This window comes from Phalacrocorax aristotelis, chromosome 1, assembly GCF_949628215.1.
Source record: "Phalacrocorax aristotelis chromosome 1, bGulAri2.1, whole genome shotgun sequence".
Lineage (NCBI taxonomy): Eukaryota > Metazoa > Chordata > Aves > Suliformes > Phalacrocoracidae > Phalacrocorax > Phalacrocorax aristotelis.
Window position 1 is genome coordinate 75,374,296 of NC_134276.1, and position 18,659 is coordinate 75,392,954.

The following is an 18,659-nucleotide window of genomic DNA, read 5'->3' on the forward strand; positions in this document are numbered from 1 at the left end:
AAACCTGCTTGTGGCGAGAAGCCTGGCAAAAAAAATAAATATCCAGATTTTCCTAACTCCTCAACTGTGGTTTGAAAAATCATGCAACTCTCCTAGCAAATGATAAACGACTATTCTGAAATTTCAGAGCACCAAAGATGCCACACAACCACACCAACTTCCATGTACAAATATTTCTATTCCAAGTAATGTAGAAATATGGAAAATTCAGATACTAATTAATGCTTTTAATCTTCCCTGTTTATGGCTTTCCTTATTAAGCCCATCAATATTATATATGGGACGCACATATCCAAATCTTACACATACTTGCAATCCATCTTCCACATTAGAAAGAAGTAAGACCTTTTAATGAAAAATATATTTTGTAAGATTACCTATTGAACACTTTCTGGTTTTGTCTGTTGGCATTGCAGAAGCTTAAAACAATGACATCAAAGCAAATATTCCTATGCTCTAATCAATCATTGAGCATACTATGCAACCACTCAAACAGTGCCATTTTTCTTTACAGTACAGTATTACTGTTTTTGTTACTGTAAAGAAACAGCCACTAAAACATGTAAACATCAGTATGAGATTTGCACAGCTTTAGGTACCTGCGGAGTGGAATTTCAGCCAATGCTATCTGCAGTTTTGCTTCTTTGGTCCGGGCATTACAGCGAAAAATGTGAAGTACAACTGTGTATCTGTCAAAGACTTTCACGCCCCAGGCATCTTCTAGCTCTCTCTTTAGCCATGTAAGACAAAATAACCTTGATGTTTTCTGTCCCCCACAGCATCAGTAGATCAGTTCCTACACAGCACTACAGTTACAGTTAGCTGATGGACACTTGAACTCAGAGGATCCCAGGATTCCATTGCAATGGATAGGTAACAATTACAAGCACACAATGGCAAAATTTTGTTGGCCATGAAGAAAAGTGAAAAGAGAGTTTAGAAGGTAGAACTTTATGTCTAGGTCCATCAAATTCAGCAAGAACCCTCCCATTTCCTTTAATGGATTCTGACAACGGCTCTTACAGCATATCTCTGAATCAAAAGTCTCAGTGGTTAAGTCCTTGCAAAAAAATAATTATGAAATGCTGGTATGGGAAAAGATAGGGATAATATAGGAAAAGAAAAAAAAAAGATAACCGAAATGAAAAAAAAAGTAGAAAGAGAAGAAGGCAGGAAAAATATTTCATAACCAGCTTTTCATGAAATAAATAGTTAAAAACCCCAACCAACCAACTGAAAACCAGACATCCCCCCCTTGCTCTAATTCAGCAAAAGACATGTGAAGTATTCAGTAGTTCCCTCTCTGCCATCTCTAAAATCTGGAATACTTGTGTTTATACACATTCTCAAACACTTTCTTGAATCAACCCTGTTAAATTACTCTTAAGATCTAGATTTCCAAAATGAATTTTTTTTAGCCAATCTAGTACTAAAAGTAGGGAATAAAAACAAGGAAAATGAAATGAAACATTTTCAACTTCCATTTCATCGATAAATTGAAGTGCTTGAGATAAGTATCCATTAGAGATATTTACCATCTCTGTTCATTTTATAGTTAGGGAAAGCATTCAAAACTACCACCAAAGCATTAGTGTTTGCTCGCAGAGTTTGCATGCAATTTACACCCTGCATGGTGCTGTACCTGCAAAAAACCCAAGAAGTATTTATTTGTTTGTCTAAGCATTTCAAGGATCATCTATAGTTCATGCACCAGTTGTTTTACTGCCAGTGTTAAAAAAAAAAAGTGAAGCACGCTCCTTCCCTCAACATAGTCTGTCCATTTAAAATAGGGTTTATTTTTAAGGGTTAGGAATGAATGCTTAAATATTTAAAATATTTTAACATAAGCTTGCTCTGAATTTACACCTCATTCAAAATACAAGACAGCATCCACAGAACTACTGGAAAATAAATACACTATCCATATAGGTGTAGAAAGATGTGGATATAGCTAATCCAACATGTTGGCATTCTTCATAAGAAAAGTTGTGTTATCACCTCCATTTCGTGAAAAAGACCTTCAGTAACTTTTCCAACATTTTAAGAGGAGCCAGTGGCAAATGCAGGAGCAGAGTCTATACTAAATGGCTGTTAGGCTGCTGGGAAGTTTCATGCACGAGAGCTGGAAACATACACCAACTGGACAAATGATATAGGAATTAAGTTTCCTTTCAACGAAACTCAGTCCAGGGGGCTTTACACATTACCACTGGCAAATTCAGAGTCATAACCGACCCTACTTCTCGTAACATCAAAAGCTTCTGAACAATACTGATGCAAACAATATAATTTGATATTATATTTAATTACCTTTGTTAGTGAAGATATTCTTTCCACATTCAAGAAGACAGCTGTCACATGGGGCAATTTTTTAATCTTTTCTAAAAGATGGACAACCATTACAAAATACAGTGTTAAATATCAATTATCTTTTTAAAATATACAGAATATAAAACCATTTTGCATTGAGCAGAATATGCTCATAAAATATCAAATGGCATCATATTCTTTGTTCACAGAACAGCTGTATTTGCACTAACTTAGTAGTATGTAAACCAGCTGCCGGTTTTACTTATGTCAACTACATAAACGCAGGGATTAAGTTGCCTCACATATTTTCAAAAAGCATGGTTTATCTCTATTCTGTGTTGCTTTTTTAACCTTAAAAAAAATCTTTGAGGTTTGTTTGCAAACCTGCATGACGTATGAACCAAATACTCTCTCTCCTCAGCTTTCATACCTATCCGTGACCAGTTCAGCTGCAGAAGTCTTCCATTTAGAATGATGCACTGCTGAAAAATCTCAGTCCTTACCTGTCAAAACCTCAAAGTTTCCTTTGCCAAAAATAAACTTCTTGTCAGGATTTTTGGTAGGAAGAATTATTTTGTCTAAAACTGTCCAGTTCTGAAGAGTATCTACAAGAGCAACAGCTTCAGCAATCTGTAATTCAGCTTTAGGAAGACCAAAAAAAAAAAAAAAAAAAAAAAGAAGATTATAATATACCAACATAACTTTCCTCAGATTTCCAATAACTACGATCGTGCATTAACAGGGAAAGAATAAGCTACACTGAAATTCCACTAGGGTATGTATTTTAAGCAGTAGCGCAAGGAGCAAAACATCTTAGGTCTAATCAGAATAATTAAACTAGTTTGATACAATTTTACTGCACAAAGCATCTTTCTGCCAGCACAAATTACTTCCATTGGTGATTTAGAATAATTTTTAATTGTATCATCAGCAAAGAAATTACCAGGCTTTTTGCCTCAACAAGAGAAATGACTAACTAGTTGGTAAATAAATTCTGTTATTTTAGATGAGCACAAAACCACATGATTAATACCTTGGTGCTCTGCGGCAGTATTTAAAGCATTACTAATATGGCATATCCTGCTGCTAACTTACTGGTTCTTATTCATAAAGAACCTACACTGATTTATGACTTGCTAAAACCAGCAGATTCCAATCCTGTATTCTGGCTCATCAGTCACTTTTTCTTAAAAAAACCCCAACCATCTACATGGCAAAGCAGTGTTTTTTGAGGACTTTGTGAAGTGAGAAAGACTACATAGGTGTATCAGATCAGTAGATCCAGTTTTGATTTGCCAAACAGGAATAGGATTCTCTCTTATGAAAAGATTTGTCACGTTTCTCTAGATAGCAAAACGTAACAGATATATTAAATAGGTTACCTTGGTAATATGTTTTTAAAGATAACCATGATCCTCTTTCTCCTCATATCATTACTGCCTCTTGTAAAATGCACAGATTTCCTGTTGAACCTGTGGTGTTTCAACAATCATTCCAAAATATTTGTTCAGACTTCAGGCTCTTCATCTGGAGGGCCTAAATAAATGGAAAGGGACCACTGCTATTCGTTTGTATGTCTGGACAGAAAGGTGCCTTCATTTTTTTTCAGTTGTAAAATGGGAATGCTAATGTAAATTCCAAAAATGTTACCAACTATATTCTGCAAAGCAGCTATTTGCTATAATTAGCAGCACTAATAAAACTAAATATTTAGGTTCATTGCATAATAAACTTGAATATAAGAAAGATTATGACACATGAATTGACATATATATATAAAACTAACTTACAAAATGCTCAATCCTTTCTATTACGCTGTGTAATTGGAGAAACATCAAGCGAAGTTCATCATGCATCTTAAGTATGCATGATTAACGTATATGTATTAGCTAGCTGTAAGGATTTCTGAGGGAAATCTGAAAATCGCCATGTTAATTAAGGTCCTTATAAAGGAATTATTGGCAACTGCATCCCTAAACAACTACAAAAAGGCATTCCATGAGGGGACTTAATTACACAAGACCTCATCTTCACCATGCTCTCTACCGTGGACAGGAGACTATTCCTGCTCTTCAGCCAACTTCTGGGCAGGCCTGAGGCTGAAGGCCTCTGGCCCAGGCTGAAGGCTATGCACATCTGGCGAACACAGGGGAAACCGGGCTGCCTGCGAAGAAAGCTACACGCTCTACGCACCAAGTGGTTTTGCTGTCCAAGACCCAAAGTTAGCGTGATTTACAAGTCAAAGCACCGATCTCCATATAAAGTTATCAAAGAAAACACCGACCTAGACCTTTTATCTACTCTGAGTTTGTATTTCGCAGTTTTACCACCGTAATGGTAGGCCTGCTCCGCGCCCCCGGCCCCACCGCCCCCGGTCCCCAGGGCCTGCAAGAGGAGGCGCCGGGAGCGAAGCGGGCGGGGGGAGGCGGAGCGGGGCCCGGCGGGCAGCACCGCGAGGGCCCACCGCCCCCACGCGGCCACGCACCCCTCGTCAGCGGCGACTTCTTCGGGCCCCACTTGACCGCCGGCTGCACCACGGCCACCCGCTGCGCGCCGGCCTCCACGGCCAGCGGGGAGGGGCCCAGCAGCTCCTCCACATCATCCTCATCCTCATCCTCTTCTTCTGCTTCTTCATCCCCGCCGGCATCCGCCACCCCCTTCCACCGCGCTCCGCCGCCCGCCCGCGGCGGCTCGCCCCTGCCCGGCGGCCGCTGGGGAGCCCGCAGGCGAGCGGCGGCGGTCAGCGGCCGGGCGGAGAACGGCCCGCCACGGCACCGGCACGCGCCGAGAGCCGCCGCCGCCGCCCGCCAGCAGCGCGGCAGAAGGGACGGCGAGAGGCGGCCGGGCCCCATGGCGCGGCGTCCAGCAGCGCCGCAACTCGTCCCGCCACCCACTCACCCCGGGCACGGCAGCGGGAGGAGCCGCTACCGGCTACCGCCTCCCACCCACCGCTACGGAAGCCCCGAGGGCACCGGCGCACGGCGAGCCCGCCCCGCCCACCTGCCGTTGTGGGCCACGTGACGGTCATCCCCGTCTCTGATAGGCCGGGCGGCGTCTGGGGAGGGGGGATCGGCCGTGATTGACGGTGGGTGTTGGTCGGCGCGCGCTCGGGGGTGGGGTGCGCGTCCGCGAGGCAGGTGAGTGGCGGCTCCCGCGCAGCGCGCGCCCATCGTCCCGCTCCCTCCCTGCCGCCGACGCCGTGTCCCCCAGCCCGCAGCCGTTCGTCTGTGTGTACAGGTGGGCGAGGGTCCGTGTCCCGGCCCGCCCGCCCTCCCGCCGCTGCCCGCCCGCCCTCCCGCCGCTGCCCGTCCCGTCCCGTCTCGTCCCGTGCCGTCGGGGCGGCGGCGATGCCCATGAGGCGGCTCGGCGGTGCGGGGGTCTGCCCGAGGGGGAGAAGGGTGAGGTAAGCGGGCCGGGCGGCTCCGTGAGGGCGGGCGGCTTTGTACGCCCAGCCTGGTCAGGGCCTCTGGCAGCTGCAGCGGTCCCGCCTCCGATTTCTCCTCTTTGCATTAATTTCTCTCGAAAAATTGCATCCCCTGCCTGTATTTTTTTTTTGGGGGGACTTCCTGACTTGGTTTTAAGGGGTCTGCCTAGAATTAACTCCTTTCTTCTTTTCTTTTCTTCACAGCTTTTGGCTGCTGTTTCACCTGCGAGAGCCAAAGCTTTGTTAAGTATTTTACCGACCTTGTTGAAGTTTCCTGAGAAGCGATGCTGACCGCGTTAGCTTGCTGCCTGCGCCACTGAAATAATGTAGCGGAAATGATAGCCGAGCCCAACGCAGCCAGTAACCTTCCCAGCCAAAAGTAAGACCTGGCGCATGTTGTCTTGTCAAATTTGTTGGTAGATCAGGGCGCTGTCCCTTGAATTTGTGTCTGGTGGGTAGCGGGGCAGTCTACAATGTGTCATTTTGGGTGGGAGGGAAGTAAAAAGGGATTTGCTATGCGCTGTGTCTCGTTACTAACATCTCCGTTTTATTCCCTTTTACGTATGGTCTAGCATTTTGTTAATGTAGTGTTCTTTGCTGATTGACAGAGCCTTGGCCTTACAAGCTTCTCTGTGCCTTATTTGCTACAGTGCAAATGAACCTACTTTGAAAAAAAAAAAATAGGCAGATTCATAATCAGTGCATGTGTTCGCTTCTGTGGTGAATTTGGGGATGCTGACAGGGAAGAGTCCTAAGTAATCTGTAGTCTCACTGTTGGCATTGAAGGGGGCATTGCTTGTCTATTGCTCTTTTTATCAGGGTATATCAAGTCTTCTCCCCTTCATAATATATTTTTTCAGTCATCAGTTGAGGCGGTCTATAAACCAAATCTGTTCATATCATTGTTTACAGAATGGTATTTAGAAGTTCTACTTGTACTAGAGCAGATATAAATAAATAAAAGTTAAAGCTAAAACATTTGGGCACATCTTATCTAGTTTCAAGGAGCGAGGCTTTTTAGATATCCAGTATTGCATGCTTTGAACTTATGGCAGCCCAGTCTTTGCTGATCCTGTCACCTTCTGAGCAAGTCTGCTCCAGGTCTTTTGCTTCATTAAGCGTTAATGAAAGCTGAGAGATGTATTCCTCTTAGTCCATGATGACAGTTAATACAGCTTCCCATATGTCCTTTCCAGTGTGTTTCATCTGGAGTCAGCCTCTTAGTTTCAGAAATGTCAGGAATGCACCTGGCAATTGTTTAGCTGAGCTTCTTATGTTGCTTCTAAAAGATGAAGCAGTTGTATTGAAATTTATAATTTTAAAAATCTACAGGTAGGATTCTTCCAATAACATAGATTAATTATTCCTTTTACATAGCCAAAGGAATATGTTAGCTCTTTTAAAAAGAAAGCTACCTCTTTAACAGTATGAGTCACTAAATCTGCTCTAAATGTTTCTTAAGATGAGAAAACTGAATTAAGAAATTCTCACAATAGTATTGTGTTTGAGGACGAGACGAAGGAATTTTCTTCCTTCCTACTTCAGGTGTTCTTACCTCATCAGTAATACTTCAACTGCTAGTGACAGGACCATATTGTGGCAGGAATGCGAGGTAAAAATGAGTCTATGAGCCATATGTAACAGGCTATAAAGGTGACAATTAGGATCAGGTAGGAATGGAATTCTACCTATGCTTTCTTACGGATTGCTGATGGAAGCAAAGTAAATGGCTGAGAACTGTTTCTTACCAGTGCGTGAGGCAGTGATTTTAGGTATGCAAAAAAATGCTCAGTATGGTGCAGTGTAACAGAGGGGAGCAAAAAAAGTAACTAGTTCAAAATTTGTCAAACTTATGGTTGCAGTCCTATAGTTGAAAAGGTGTTAAATGGAGTTATGCGTGAGGGTCGCTGCAGAAGTGATCACGTGCCATCCTCAGCTAGGTGCAGTGGTTCCTATTTTGCTCAAGAAGAATAGAGGGCGCCTTAATTCTTTTAACAGTTTCTTCAACAGAAACTTAGTTGTGCAGATAAAAACTCCATTAAAATATCTCATTTAATTTCTGAGTGCTTTCTTGGGGTTCAGTTTCTAGGTTCTGGTCTAGCTCCTGCAAATGTTTAAGTACCTGCCTTATCATCAGCCTTGCTGGCAACATCATTATTAAAAGGAAAAAAAAAACAACATGAAAAGGAGAAACATGAGTATTGATAGTTTCTGGATTTAAAAAAACCCCCAAACTCTGTGTTTGTGTAGGTTGTCTGTTGTAGCACGTTGCTTACTGTAGCATGGCTATGGGCTGTGGTGCACTGGTTACCAAAACACTTCAGGAACTAAGTGGCTTTTTTGTATTAGTATTTAGTTACATTTGTTGTGTGTTTAAGACAGGTGCTTAGTGTGTGCACAGAAGTTGCTCTAACTGGTTTCATCACAGATATGTTGTTTTACTTGGTGGTGTTAGCTCAACATGAGGAAGCTGTAGATCAACAGCCTTCTCATTCTTGCAGGTTTTGCTGAGCTTTGGTAAGGATGCTGTTCCATATACCATGCATTCACTTGCTTTGTTGAGCCCCTTTTGCCACAGGTATATTTTGCCTGGCATAAGCTGAAAAGTAGCACAGGCCCAGTAGATACCATCTGTAGTGCCATCCTTCAGGATGTTCTTGGGAAAGAGTTGCATAAGTAAAAGCTTCAAAGAAGTATACTGTAGACAGAGATATTAAAAGCAGGACGTGATCAGACAAGTACTTGACTGAACTGTCCTGCAGCAGTTGTGATTTTTTTGTTATTTAAATGTTTTAATTCAACTTGGACTCAATTATACTTGCTGTAACCAAATGAAATACATTTATTGTCATTATGGGGTGGAATAAGTTGCTAAATAGTACATGCAAACCATTCAGGAAAACTGTTTGAGGTTGCATTGAGTGTTATGTTGAGGTGTAATGCAGAAACAGGTAACACATGTTACCATGATGATGGCTGGCATCTGAGTTGTAGTAGTAGTGAAGCAGTGCAAGTAAGAACACGTTAGTCCAGCCCTGTATTGTTGCAGTCCGCTTTGAAATCAAGAGTGAAAGGATTTAATCACATAGGAGAAGCAACTCCTTGACAAACACGTTTGGATTCTTTTTGTTGATTTGTGGTCTGTAGAAGAATCTGGGAAGAGCTAGCTGGCATCGGGAAAGGAATCCATATTGCTCTCTCTTGCTGCTTGTTCTTTTCAACTAGGAGGTCTCTGGTGGTGCTTGAGATACTTAGTCTCTGTGGCTCGCAAACACAAATCAAACAAAACATCTGAAAACTTTTGCAAACTATTGCTAGTAGTGTGCTGACTCAGTTGTGAACTATAGTTCATCCCTCTCATTTCTATAACATGCAGAAGTCCAGGCAACTGATGCAAGGATTGGTTCATCCCGAATTATTTTCTTGGCTTCCATCTGTCAAATGCTGTGCCACATTTTGAACTTTTCTATGACAAGACATTAATTGAATTTAACTTTCATGGGACTTTCTCTGTAGGGAAGTTAAGAATTTGCAAAATTGTATTTAGAAATTTGATATATTCTTATATAATTTTATATAAATTTTTATAGGAGTCTTTGGAAGCCTAATTCTACATCGTTTACGGTGGAGTGTCCTGATAGATTCAAAAAGTAAAAAAAGACATGTTTAAATAAAAACTTCTGTCTGCTCTCACTAATGAAATAACACCAGGACCTTGATCCTGCAGTTGATGCTATTCAGCCTCAAGGTTTGCTTTGTAGAGGCAATGCCTAACTGAAATGGTCTTGGGAAGGACAAGAAGAACAGTGCTTATCTGGCATTGATAAACCTAGCTGGAGCTGAGCTGGCGCTGCATCTGTAGCACAGTTAATTCTTCATCTGGGTTAGCCAACACTGGATATTGGAGAGTTGACTGTATCTGACAGTGTAGTACACTGGCTTTTTTAGTTTGTGAAGTGGTCATTTGTGTTAGTACACTCTCTTGTTGCAGCAGTATCACGAAAATGAACGTAACTGTACACTCTCATATTTACTTTCTTTTTGTGCCTTCTTGTAGTACAAGTCAACTGGCTTCATGTCCTGGCCACCGTAGTATAAAAGGAGGCCATAGCAGCCAGCTACCAGTACTGGACCTGCTGCACAAGTGGGATCCAGCTCGCCTGCTCAGACATGACCTTTGGCAAAGCATATTGTTAGCATTGGGAATGATGAAAAGTGGCATGATTTCATTGCAGATAAATGTATGGCTTCAGATCTCCCAGAAGGTGCACCTTTATTTATAAAATCATTCCTCCATCATATTAGCAATGACCTGCAAATGAAATTTCATGTGTGTCTTTTTTCCTCAGCATGTTTTATAGACAAAGTAAAACAGTTCCATCCTCTCATTTTAAGTTGTAGACCCATCAAATGTTGTTACCTTGTTTTGTGCAAGCGCCCACAAAGTGAATGTATACTCCTGTTCTTGACTCATGGTGCAAAGCTCTTAAGTCAACAAAGGCTGCCTTAAGTCAACACCAGCTTTCTGTCTCATTTACTTTCTACTCCCTTGATATCTTCGATGGTTCTGCTAGTTTTTCTGATTATCTGTGTATCTCACAGGAAAGCCAACAGTTTGAAAAAGGCCCCAAATTTCTGTTGTACTTTTAAAGTTAGCTGTTTGGTTTTTAGTAACAAAATGGCATAACTTCCAAACAATTCATTAGAAGTATTAAAATACATATCTATGCTCTTATTTTCTTCTGTTGTTTGTACTGAAGTGTGTAGTTCTGTGTTCTCACTGCTAACCTTTTCAACATGTTTGTTATGCTTCAGAGAGAATGCTGTCCATGATGAGACTGTGCCTGAGTCTGCCGTGCAGAATGGCAGATGTGTGAGAAATGGCAACCTGAAAACACCAGTAAGTTGATTTTTAAATGAAATATTTTTTTTTTAAATTATGGAATTTATTTTCTGTCTCATTGAATTGTTACAAATTTGAGTATTATGTAAAACACTCACAATACAGTGCATCTAAAATTTAGTCTCTGGATGCAGCTTGACCCCCAAATTCCATTGGCATCAGAGCCAGCAGTCAGTTCATTTCACCTGTTCTTCCTTATCTGTGCATTGTGTGCAGCTGATGTTAATTTGCAGGTTGTGAAAAGATGTGTAAGATGTGCTTGCTGTCTATTCTTCAGAAATTACACCTGCCACTGAAAAATGCCTCCTGGTTAGTACACAACTATCCAGAAGCTTCTTTCCTGTTATACCTTCCTATGCTTATGACTCATTGTTGAGAAAAAAATTCAAACTGGTAAATCCTTTCTTTCATCCCCTTCTAGTATGGTTGTGTTTGATAAGGCTTTATCAGTGTCCTTGAAACTTAAAAGTTAACACCCTGGGGAAATCATTACAAATGAGAGTAAAATAAACTTGTTTATCAGGGGATAATTCATGTATCTGTGAATGGCTGTTATGTGTCATGTTTTCTCACATGCTTTCTTTGCTTGACTCGTTTCAGAGGGAGAAACGGAAGGTCCGAGAACAGTGTGAAAACATAAGGAGAAATTCCTCCAGTTGCAGAAGAGTGAGCCAGCTGCAGAATGGCAAAGTGGTTGAGGCAGTTACCTTGTTTGATGTGGTTAGCATGGGGAAGCAGGCCATGCAGGTATTTCTAGCTCTGAATTCCAGGAGGAGTTCGTGGAGGCAAGATATGGATAAACAGTGGTTATTTCAGTTATTAGTACTCCGGAGCATTGAAATTTTGTTCTCTTTTGGCATAGGTGGGGAAGAAGCATGTTTGACTGGAAAACTGTTATGAGCATGGGTCTTGAAAAGAATGCATCTTCAAGAAATCAGTGAAAAAGTAGCTGTCATATTTAAAAAGGGGAAGGAAATGTGTACCTAAACCAGCCTTCCAAAAGCAATGTCTGAACAAATGAAAAGAGAATTACATTAAAAATACAGAAAAGGTTCATCAGTAGAAAATTTTGCTTGGTCAGGATTCTGAAAATCAGGCCATTTTTTTTCTGGGTGCTTGCCTTTTGGTATTTTTCTTTTATCTGCATTCTGATGCAGTTTGACAGCAGTTTGCGTAATAGTCAGGTTCCCAGTGCATCTATATAGTAAGCAACTTTCTTTCATGTGAGGAAGCCTACCTCCCCATACTCTAAGCACACGTGTATATTATGTTTGTATATGTGTATGAAGGATTAAAATCCAGAGTCCGAAATATTTTTATACAGGATTATGCATACGTCTCCAGTATGTAGTGTCCGTAAGCAAAGTGCGTGTGTGTCAACATGGAAAGTACATTTATATTTTGGATGCGAGACCTTAGTTTTTCTAGGCTGTTTGTGTGGATGTATTTTTGCCATGCTGCAGCTGTGTTCACTTCAGTAGAGCTCCCTGAAGAGCTCGGCTTCTGCTGTGCAAAGCGTGATGTGAAGGGTTTGGAAAGGCAGCAGTTCGAGTCCAGGCTGCTGCTGCTAGAATTCATTAGATCTGTGTGGCACTACAGGTGGGTTGAAGCATGGATGGCTTATCCCAATGGGCCTGTGTCACATACAGGCTGTAGGCTGTACTGCCCTAGAAATGAAATTTGGAGTTGTGCTTTAGCTTAAGTGAACTGTTTCAGCCTACTGCACAAATCGGGTGCTAGAGAAGACTAGAACTCCCAGGAACAATTGCTAACATTAATTTAATATTGAATTAATATTAATGATTAGTTGGTGCAGAGGTTAAATGTTTGGGGTTTTTTTTGTTTGGTTGTTTTTTTTGTTTGTTTTTTAAAATGAAGCTGTTACCTTAGTGCTGGCGAGAAGTTAGGAGGATGACATTTTGTTTTTTGTATATTAAGTTTATTAAAGCTGTGGTTATTTTCCCTGTTAACAGGGAGCAAAGCATCTGTGAATGGCAACATTGCCTAGAGCAGAACTTGTGAATGAGCAGTTCAAGACTTCATTTTGCCCCAGAAAGAGTCTTTTTTGCATGTACTATTAGAAATGGAACAAAATAGTGTGGAGTTTATGCTCATTTTTATAATTTAATGGAGATGGAACAATGTTAGTTTGTGCCTTGATTATGGATGTCCTCAGTGGAGTGTAGCATTCTGTGTTCAGCTCCTGGCTAATGAGTTTCTTTAATCTTTTCTAGTCTGTAGTAGATGACTGGATTGAAGCATACAAACAGGACAGGAATGTGGCACTTCTAGATCTGATCAACTTCTTCATTCAGTGCTCAGGCTGTCAAGGTAATTTACCCTCTTAGTAGCCCTTTCCATTATCTGTGAGTGAGAGTAGTCTGAAGTGTGCTTTATAAAATGGAATTTTTCTCTCCAGTAAGTCATGTACTTATAATCTGTACTGTCTGTTAAGACAAATGCCAGCTGGGCAGGACTAATATTAAAGAACGTTGCTGTTTAAATTCTTTGACTCTGTGTTTACAGCATACCAACTCTGAGTTGTATTCGAACATGGTTTGCAAGGTCAGGTTTCTGAAGTGGCGTCTCACATCACTTTGCAGGATCCCCACATAGGGAAGATAGTTTTGATGACCATTCTAATTAAAATTCAGTCCAGGATCTTTTGTTTTGCTAGTATCTTTGCTTGAAAATGAACATCTAGCAGATTAAGCTAGAAAAGCAATGTCTTGCCTCATTGCGGTTACTTTTACCAGAGGGTTGTGAAGCTGTCTATTTCAAAACAAACGTTGAGATACAGTTACTTCTGGGGACAGTCTGCTAGTGAAATGCTTCAGGATGGCAAGGTAGAGTTTTAAGACGACTATTCTGTTAGTTTGAAACTTCTGAGTGTCTCTTAGCAGCTAGAAAGTACCTTTTACACGTCAAATTTTTTTTCAGGCCCTTGAACTAACATGCCTTCTCTTATGGGAAATGTTTTGGGGTCTTTGACTTGCAGTGGGCAAAATTTTAGTAAATCCTTGAAGTAAGTGAGTGGACAGAGAAAATAGCCCTGCCAGGCAGCACAGGGCAGATTTCTTTAATGTGAATTTCAGTTCTCGTTCATCAGTATTTTCTACTATAAATGAGTTTGTGTCTCCCTATACATATATGGCCCATAGCAGCGTAAACAGAGATAACACAGAGTCCCCCTTTCTGAGTGTTTCTAAATTAATTCTTTACTGTGGTTTGGACTTGATGAATGTAATACAGTTGTTGGTAGTTCTTCTTTTTAAAATGTTAATCTTCTAGGCATGGTGACAGCAGAGATGTTTCAAAGTTTGCACAAGAAGGACGTCATGCGAAAAATGACAGAGAACTTCGATGAGGTAGGCACAGCTTTGACTTTGCATGCCTTTTTTGTATAAACAATAGGCTCTACCCTAACAGCCGACCTGGACAGAGTTCCTGCTGCTTATCAGGAGCTGTCCCATTTCCATAATTTAGGAAAATAATCCTCTTTTTCACAAGAGAAATTTGGTGTTGTAGTGACTAATTTCAGCAGCAGGAGCATACTTTTTTTGTAAGTCACTTTTATTTTCAGAGTTTTATTAGGGCTATATAACTGTGGTCTTCCTGAATCTGGCTTTCTCTTAGGAGTTCTTTTGATAGCAACTTTATAGAGGTAAATATAACCTTGCATTGCAGCAGGTAAATGGTTCCTTTGTTATTTGGTTGCTAGGTCCTTTAAAAAATACTATTGTGGATTACTGATGAGCTAATTCAAAGATATTTTTTAGCTGATATTTTTAGTTGAATCTTTTTCTTCTGTTTTACTGACCATATGAATTTTTATAACTGTATTATGTCATATGTAAGAATAAAAATGCATTTCTGATTTTTTGATCATTATGAAAACAACAGTGAATATCACATTTCTTGAGGATTGTTAAGAAAAATGCATAGCTTTACAATACTGTTTCTCTATTTGACTGCTCCTTGGCTAATTATGACAACATCAAATTTTCTGCAGTCAGTGCTTTCGCAGTTGCTTCTGTGCTTTTTTTTTTCTGTATTTGCCACCTCTGAATTGATTTGTCAAGCCACAGCCATCAGCCTTGCAGCCTTGCTTTAATTGGGCATCTCTCAAAGACCAGCTGCTGTAGAAAATCCCACAGAGAATCAATTTGCCAACACGGTTTTCTTCATTTTAGAAGTGTAGTAGCACTTGGGCTAATTTTTGACAGAAATGATCCGATATGTGTCTGGCCATATGAATTAGTAATCTGGCGCTTCTCTCCCAACTAAATTAGCCCTGAATAGCACTTGCAATAGGGTAGGTGCTCTGGAAGGTACAAAGATGTGATTATTGTTATCATCAGCCTGGACGTGTTACAGCACTGTAACCTTTCTGCCTGTCCTGGTGGGCAAAAAGGAAGGTTCTACAGTTGCCTTAGAAGATGTATTCTGCATGCTGCAAGAACAAAGTAACTTTGGCTTTGGGGCAGTGTTTTGACACGCTACTCTAGTGAAACGTTTTACTGATGGGGGGGAAAAAAAAAGGGACACAAAGAATAACAAGAAGGGCTTCTACAGGTATGTCAGCCAGAAAAGGAAGGTAAAAGAAAGGGTACTCCCTGTGATGAACATGACTGGGAAACTGGTAACAATGGATGAGAAGAAGGCTGAGGTACTCAACAACTTTTTTGCCTCAGTCTTTGCTGGCAACTTCCCCCCCAGCTCTTGAGTGAATGGACTGCAAGGCAGGGATTAGGGGAGTAAAGTCCTTCCCACTGTAAAGGAAGATCAGGTGCATGGCCACCTGAGGAACCGGGACATATGCAAGTCTGAGGGACCTGATGAGATGCGTCCCCGAGTCCTGAGGGAATTGGCTGATGTAGTTGCCAAGCCACTCTCCATGATATTTGAAAAGTCATGTCAACCAGGTGAAGTCCCTGGGGACTGGAAAAAGGGAAACGTTGCACCCATTTTTAAAAAGGGTAGAAAGGAGGACCCAGGGAGCTACCAGCCTGTCAGCCTCACCTCTGTGCCTGGGAAGATCATGGAACAGGTCCTCCTAGAAGCGATGCTAAGGCACATGGAGGACAGGGAGGTGATTAGAGGAGCCAGCAAGGCTTCACCAAGGGCCAGTCCTGCCTGAATAACCTAGTGGCTTTCTATAATGGAGTGACTAAATTAGTGGACAAGGGAAGAGCTGTGGATATCATCTATGTGGACTTCTGTAAGTCCTTTGACACAGTCCCCAGCAACATCCTTCTCTCTAAACTGGGGAGATATGGATTTGGTGGGTGGACTGCTCAGTGAATGAGGAATCAGTTGTATGGTCACATCCAGAGGGTAGTGGTCAATAGCTCAATGTCCAGATGGAGATTGGTGACAAGCGGTATCCCTCAGGGGCCTGTACTGGGACCAGTACTGTTTAATATCTTCATCACTGACATAGACAGTGGGATTGAGTGCACCCTTGGCAAGTTTGCAGATGACATCAAGCTGAGTGGTGTGGTTGACATGTCGGGATGCCATCCAGAAGGACCTGGACAAGCTCGAGAAGTGGGCCTTTGTGAACCTCATGAAGTTCAATAAGGCCAATTGCAAGGTCCTGCACCTGGGTCCAGGCAATCTCCAGTATCAATACAGGCTGGGGGATGAAGATATTGAGAGCAGGGGGACTGGGGGTGCTGGTGGATGAAAAGCTGGATGTGACCCAGCAATGTGCCCTTGCAGCCCAGAAAGCCAACCACATTCTGAACTACATCAAAAGCAGCGTGGCCAGCAGGTCGAGGGAGGTGATTCTGCCCCTCTGCTCTGCTCTCGTGAGACCCCACCTGGAGTGCTGCATCCAGCTCTGGGGCCCCCAACATGGGAAAGACATGGACCTGTTGGAGTGGGTCCAGAGGAGGGCCACAAAAATGGTTGGAGGGATGGAGCACCTCTCCTATGAGGACAGGCGGAGAGAGTTGGGGTTGCTCAGCCTGGAGAAGAGAAGACTGCGGGGAGACATTATTGCTGCCTTTTAGTACATAAAGGGGGCTTATAAGAAAAACGGGAACAAACTTTTTAGTAGGGCCTGTTGCTACAGGACAAGGGGTAATAGGTATAGACTAGAAGAGGGTAACTTTAACCTAGATGTAAGGAAGAAATTTTTTACGATGAGGGTGGTGAAGTGCTAGCACAGGTTGCCCAGAGGGGTGGTGGATGCCCCATTCCTGGAAACATTCAAGGCCAGGCTGGATGGGGCTCTGAGCAACCTGATCTAGTTGAAGATGTCCCTGCTCACTGCAGGGGGCTTGGACTAGATGACCTCAAAAGGTCCCTTCCAACCCAAACCAGTCTATGATTCTATGAAAATACCAACTGATGATCCCTGTGTTAGATACTCTGTGTCTCTGGTGTTTTTTTCTGTTGTTTTTTCTTAAATTCTAAATCTGGTAAATTCTGAAATTCTCTTTGTCTTTTTCAGATAAACTGACTCTAAAAATCATCCTAAAATTATTTATACAGAATTAAATATTTTTAAAGACAGTATCTGTCAGCTTGTTTAATTTAATCTTGATATGTTATGACTAGTATTAAGCCAGCATTAATAGAGAAAAAAAAATGACTGAAGCGACCATTTTTGTTAGCCATGGTTATTAGGTGATTGAAAAAATAATTGAGGATTAAACTAATTTCTTTTAAAGCAGAACTAAGATAGAGCAAGAGCAAAGTAGTTTTTTATTTTAGAGTGAGTTGTTTCCTGTCCGTGTTTCTTTTTGCGTGTAGCGATTTCTCATCTTTTTCATAAATAAGATGGAAATGCAACTTAGTGATTAAGTTAGTTGAGAAGTAGTGTCATATAGGACTGTTGTGATTTCAAAAATATTTTTATGGAAACAAATTATAAAGGTAGTGAAAGTAGTAATGAGAGTGGAGAATATTACCAGATATCTGCCAGAGTACCTCATCTTGTCTTTTGACTTATATTGTTTGTTTCTAGCATTCAGAGGATTGGAAAATTAAGGATTTTATGTAGTTCTTCAGTCTTGCTCATTTCAGTGATTTAATCATTGCGTTACTGTTCAATTAATTAACTGCAATGCTATATCCAAGTACCGATGCTTCCTCCCAAACTTCTCGCTGGTGTTAGTGGGAAATGTTAGTAAAATTGAGTCTGGCAAGAAATGTGAAGGGCAACAAGAAAAGATTCTACAAATATATCAACAGCAAAAGGAAGACCAAGGAAAACATGGGCCCACTGCTAAATGAGGCAGGGGTCCTGGTGACAAAGGACACAGAAGAGCCTGAGGTACTCAATGCTGTCTTTGCCTCAGTCTTTACTGGTAAAGCTGGCTTTCAGAAATACCAGGTCCCTGATACCAGAGGGAAAGTCTGGAGCAAAGACTACTTACCCTCCATGGAGGAGGATCAGGTTAGGGAACACTTAAACGGACTGAACATACATAAGACCATGTGGTCTGAGAGACTGTACCCAGGAGTGCTGAGAGAGCTGGCTGATGTCACTGCGAGGCCCCTTTTGATTATCTTTGAGAGGTTGTGGCAACTGGGAGAGATTCCTGAAGACTCAAAAGAAGCAAATGTCACTCCTGTTTTCAAGAAGGGCAAGGAGGAGGATCTGAGGAACTCAGGCTGGTCAGCCTCACCTTGATCCCTGGGAAGGTGATGAAGCAACTAATTCTGGAAATACTGTCCAAGCACACGAAGGACAGGAAGATGATCAGGAGTAGTCAGCATGGATTTACAAAGGGGAAATTGTGCTTAACCAACCTGATAGCCTACTATAACAGTGACTAACTTGGTGGATGTGGAGGGAGCTGCAGATATTGTTTATGTTGGCTTCACTAAGACTTAACGCTGTCTCCCATAACATCCTCATAGACGAGCTGATGAAGTATGAGTTAGCTAAGTGGACTGAAAACTGACAGAACAACCAGGCCCATGGGGTTGTGATCAGTGGCACAAAGTCCACTTGGAGGCTGGTCCCTAATAGTGTACCTCAGGGTTTGATATTTGGGCCAATACTGT

At 41.7% G+C, this 18,659-nt stretch overlaps 2 protein-coding genes across 11 annotated transcripts in view; one reads left to right on the top strand and one right to left on the bottom strand.

Annotated features, from left to right (window-relative positions):
• The window catches only part of GTPBP6 (GTP binding protein 6 (putative)), an 11,220-nt gene extending 5,963 nt beyond the window's left edge, over positions 1–5,257 (bottom strand). Inside the window, exons 1-4 of the mRNA XM_075094243.1 lie at positions 4,796–5,257; positions 2,814–2,951; positions 2,311–2,381; positions 600–730 (exon numbers count right to left, since the gene is read on the bottom strand). Of these exons, the coding sequence (XP_074950344.1) occupies positions 600–730; positions 2,311–2,381; positions 2,814–2,951; positions 4,796–5,162 (707 nt within the window). The 5' untranslated portion in view covers positions 5,163–5,257. The remainder of the gene's footprint in view (positions 1–599; positions 731–2,310; positions 2,382–2,813; positions 2,952–4,795) is intronic.
• A 50-nt stretch (positions 5,258–5,307) lies between these two features.
• Positions 5,308–18,659, top strand: part of LOC142057681 (cohesin subunit SA-2-like) — a 63,284-nt gene continuing 49,932 nt past the window's right edge. For 7 of the 10 annotated variants that reach the window (XM_075094207.1, XM_075094228.1, XM_075094209.1 and 4 more), the window contains exons 1-6: positions 5,389–5,447; positions 5,939–6,113; positions 10,550–10,634; positions 11,238–11,384; positions 12,872–12,968; positions 13,929–14,005. In XM_075094207.1, the coding sequence (XP_074950308.1) occupies positions 6,070–6,113; positions 10,550–10,634; positions 11,238–11,384; positions 12,872–12,968; positions 13,929–14,005 (450 nt within the window). In that variant the 5' untranslated portion in view covers positions 5,389–5,447; positions 5,939–6,069. Of the gene's footprint in view, positions 5,548–5,938; positions 6,114–9,901; positions 10,000–10,549; positions 10,635–11,237; positions 11,385–12,871; positions 12,969–13,928; positions 14,006–18,659 lie in introns of those variants that run through there. The other 3 variants (XM_075094172.1, XM_075094164.1, XM_075094192.1) reach the window with 3 other exon arrangements.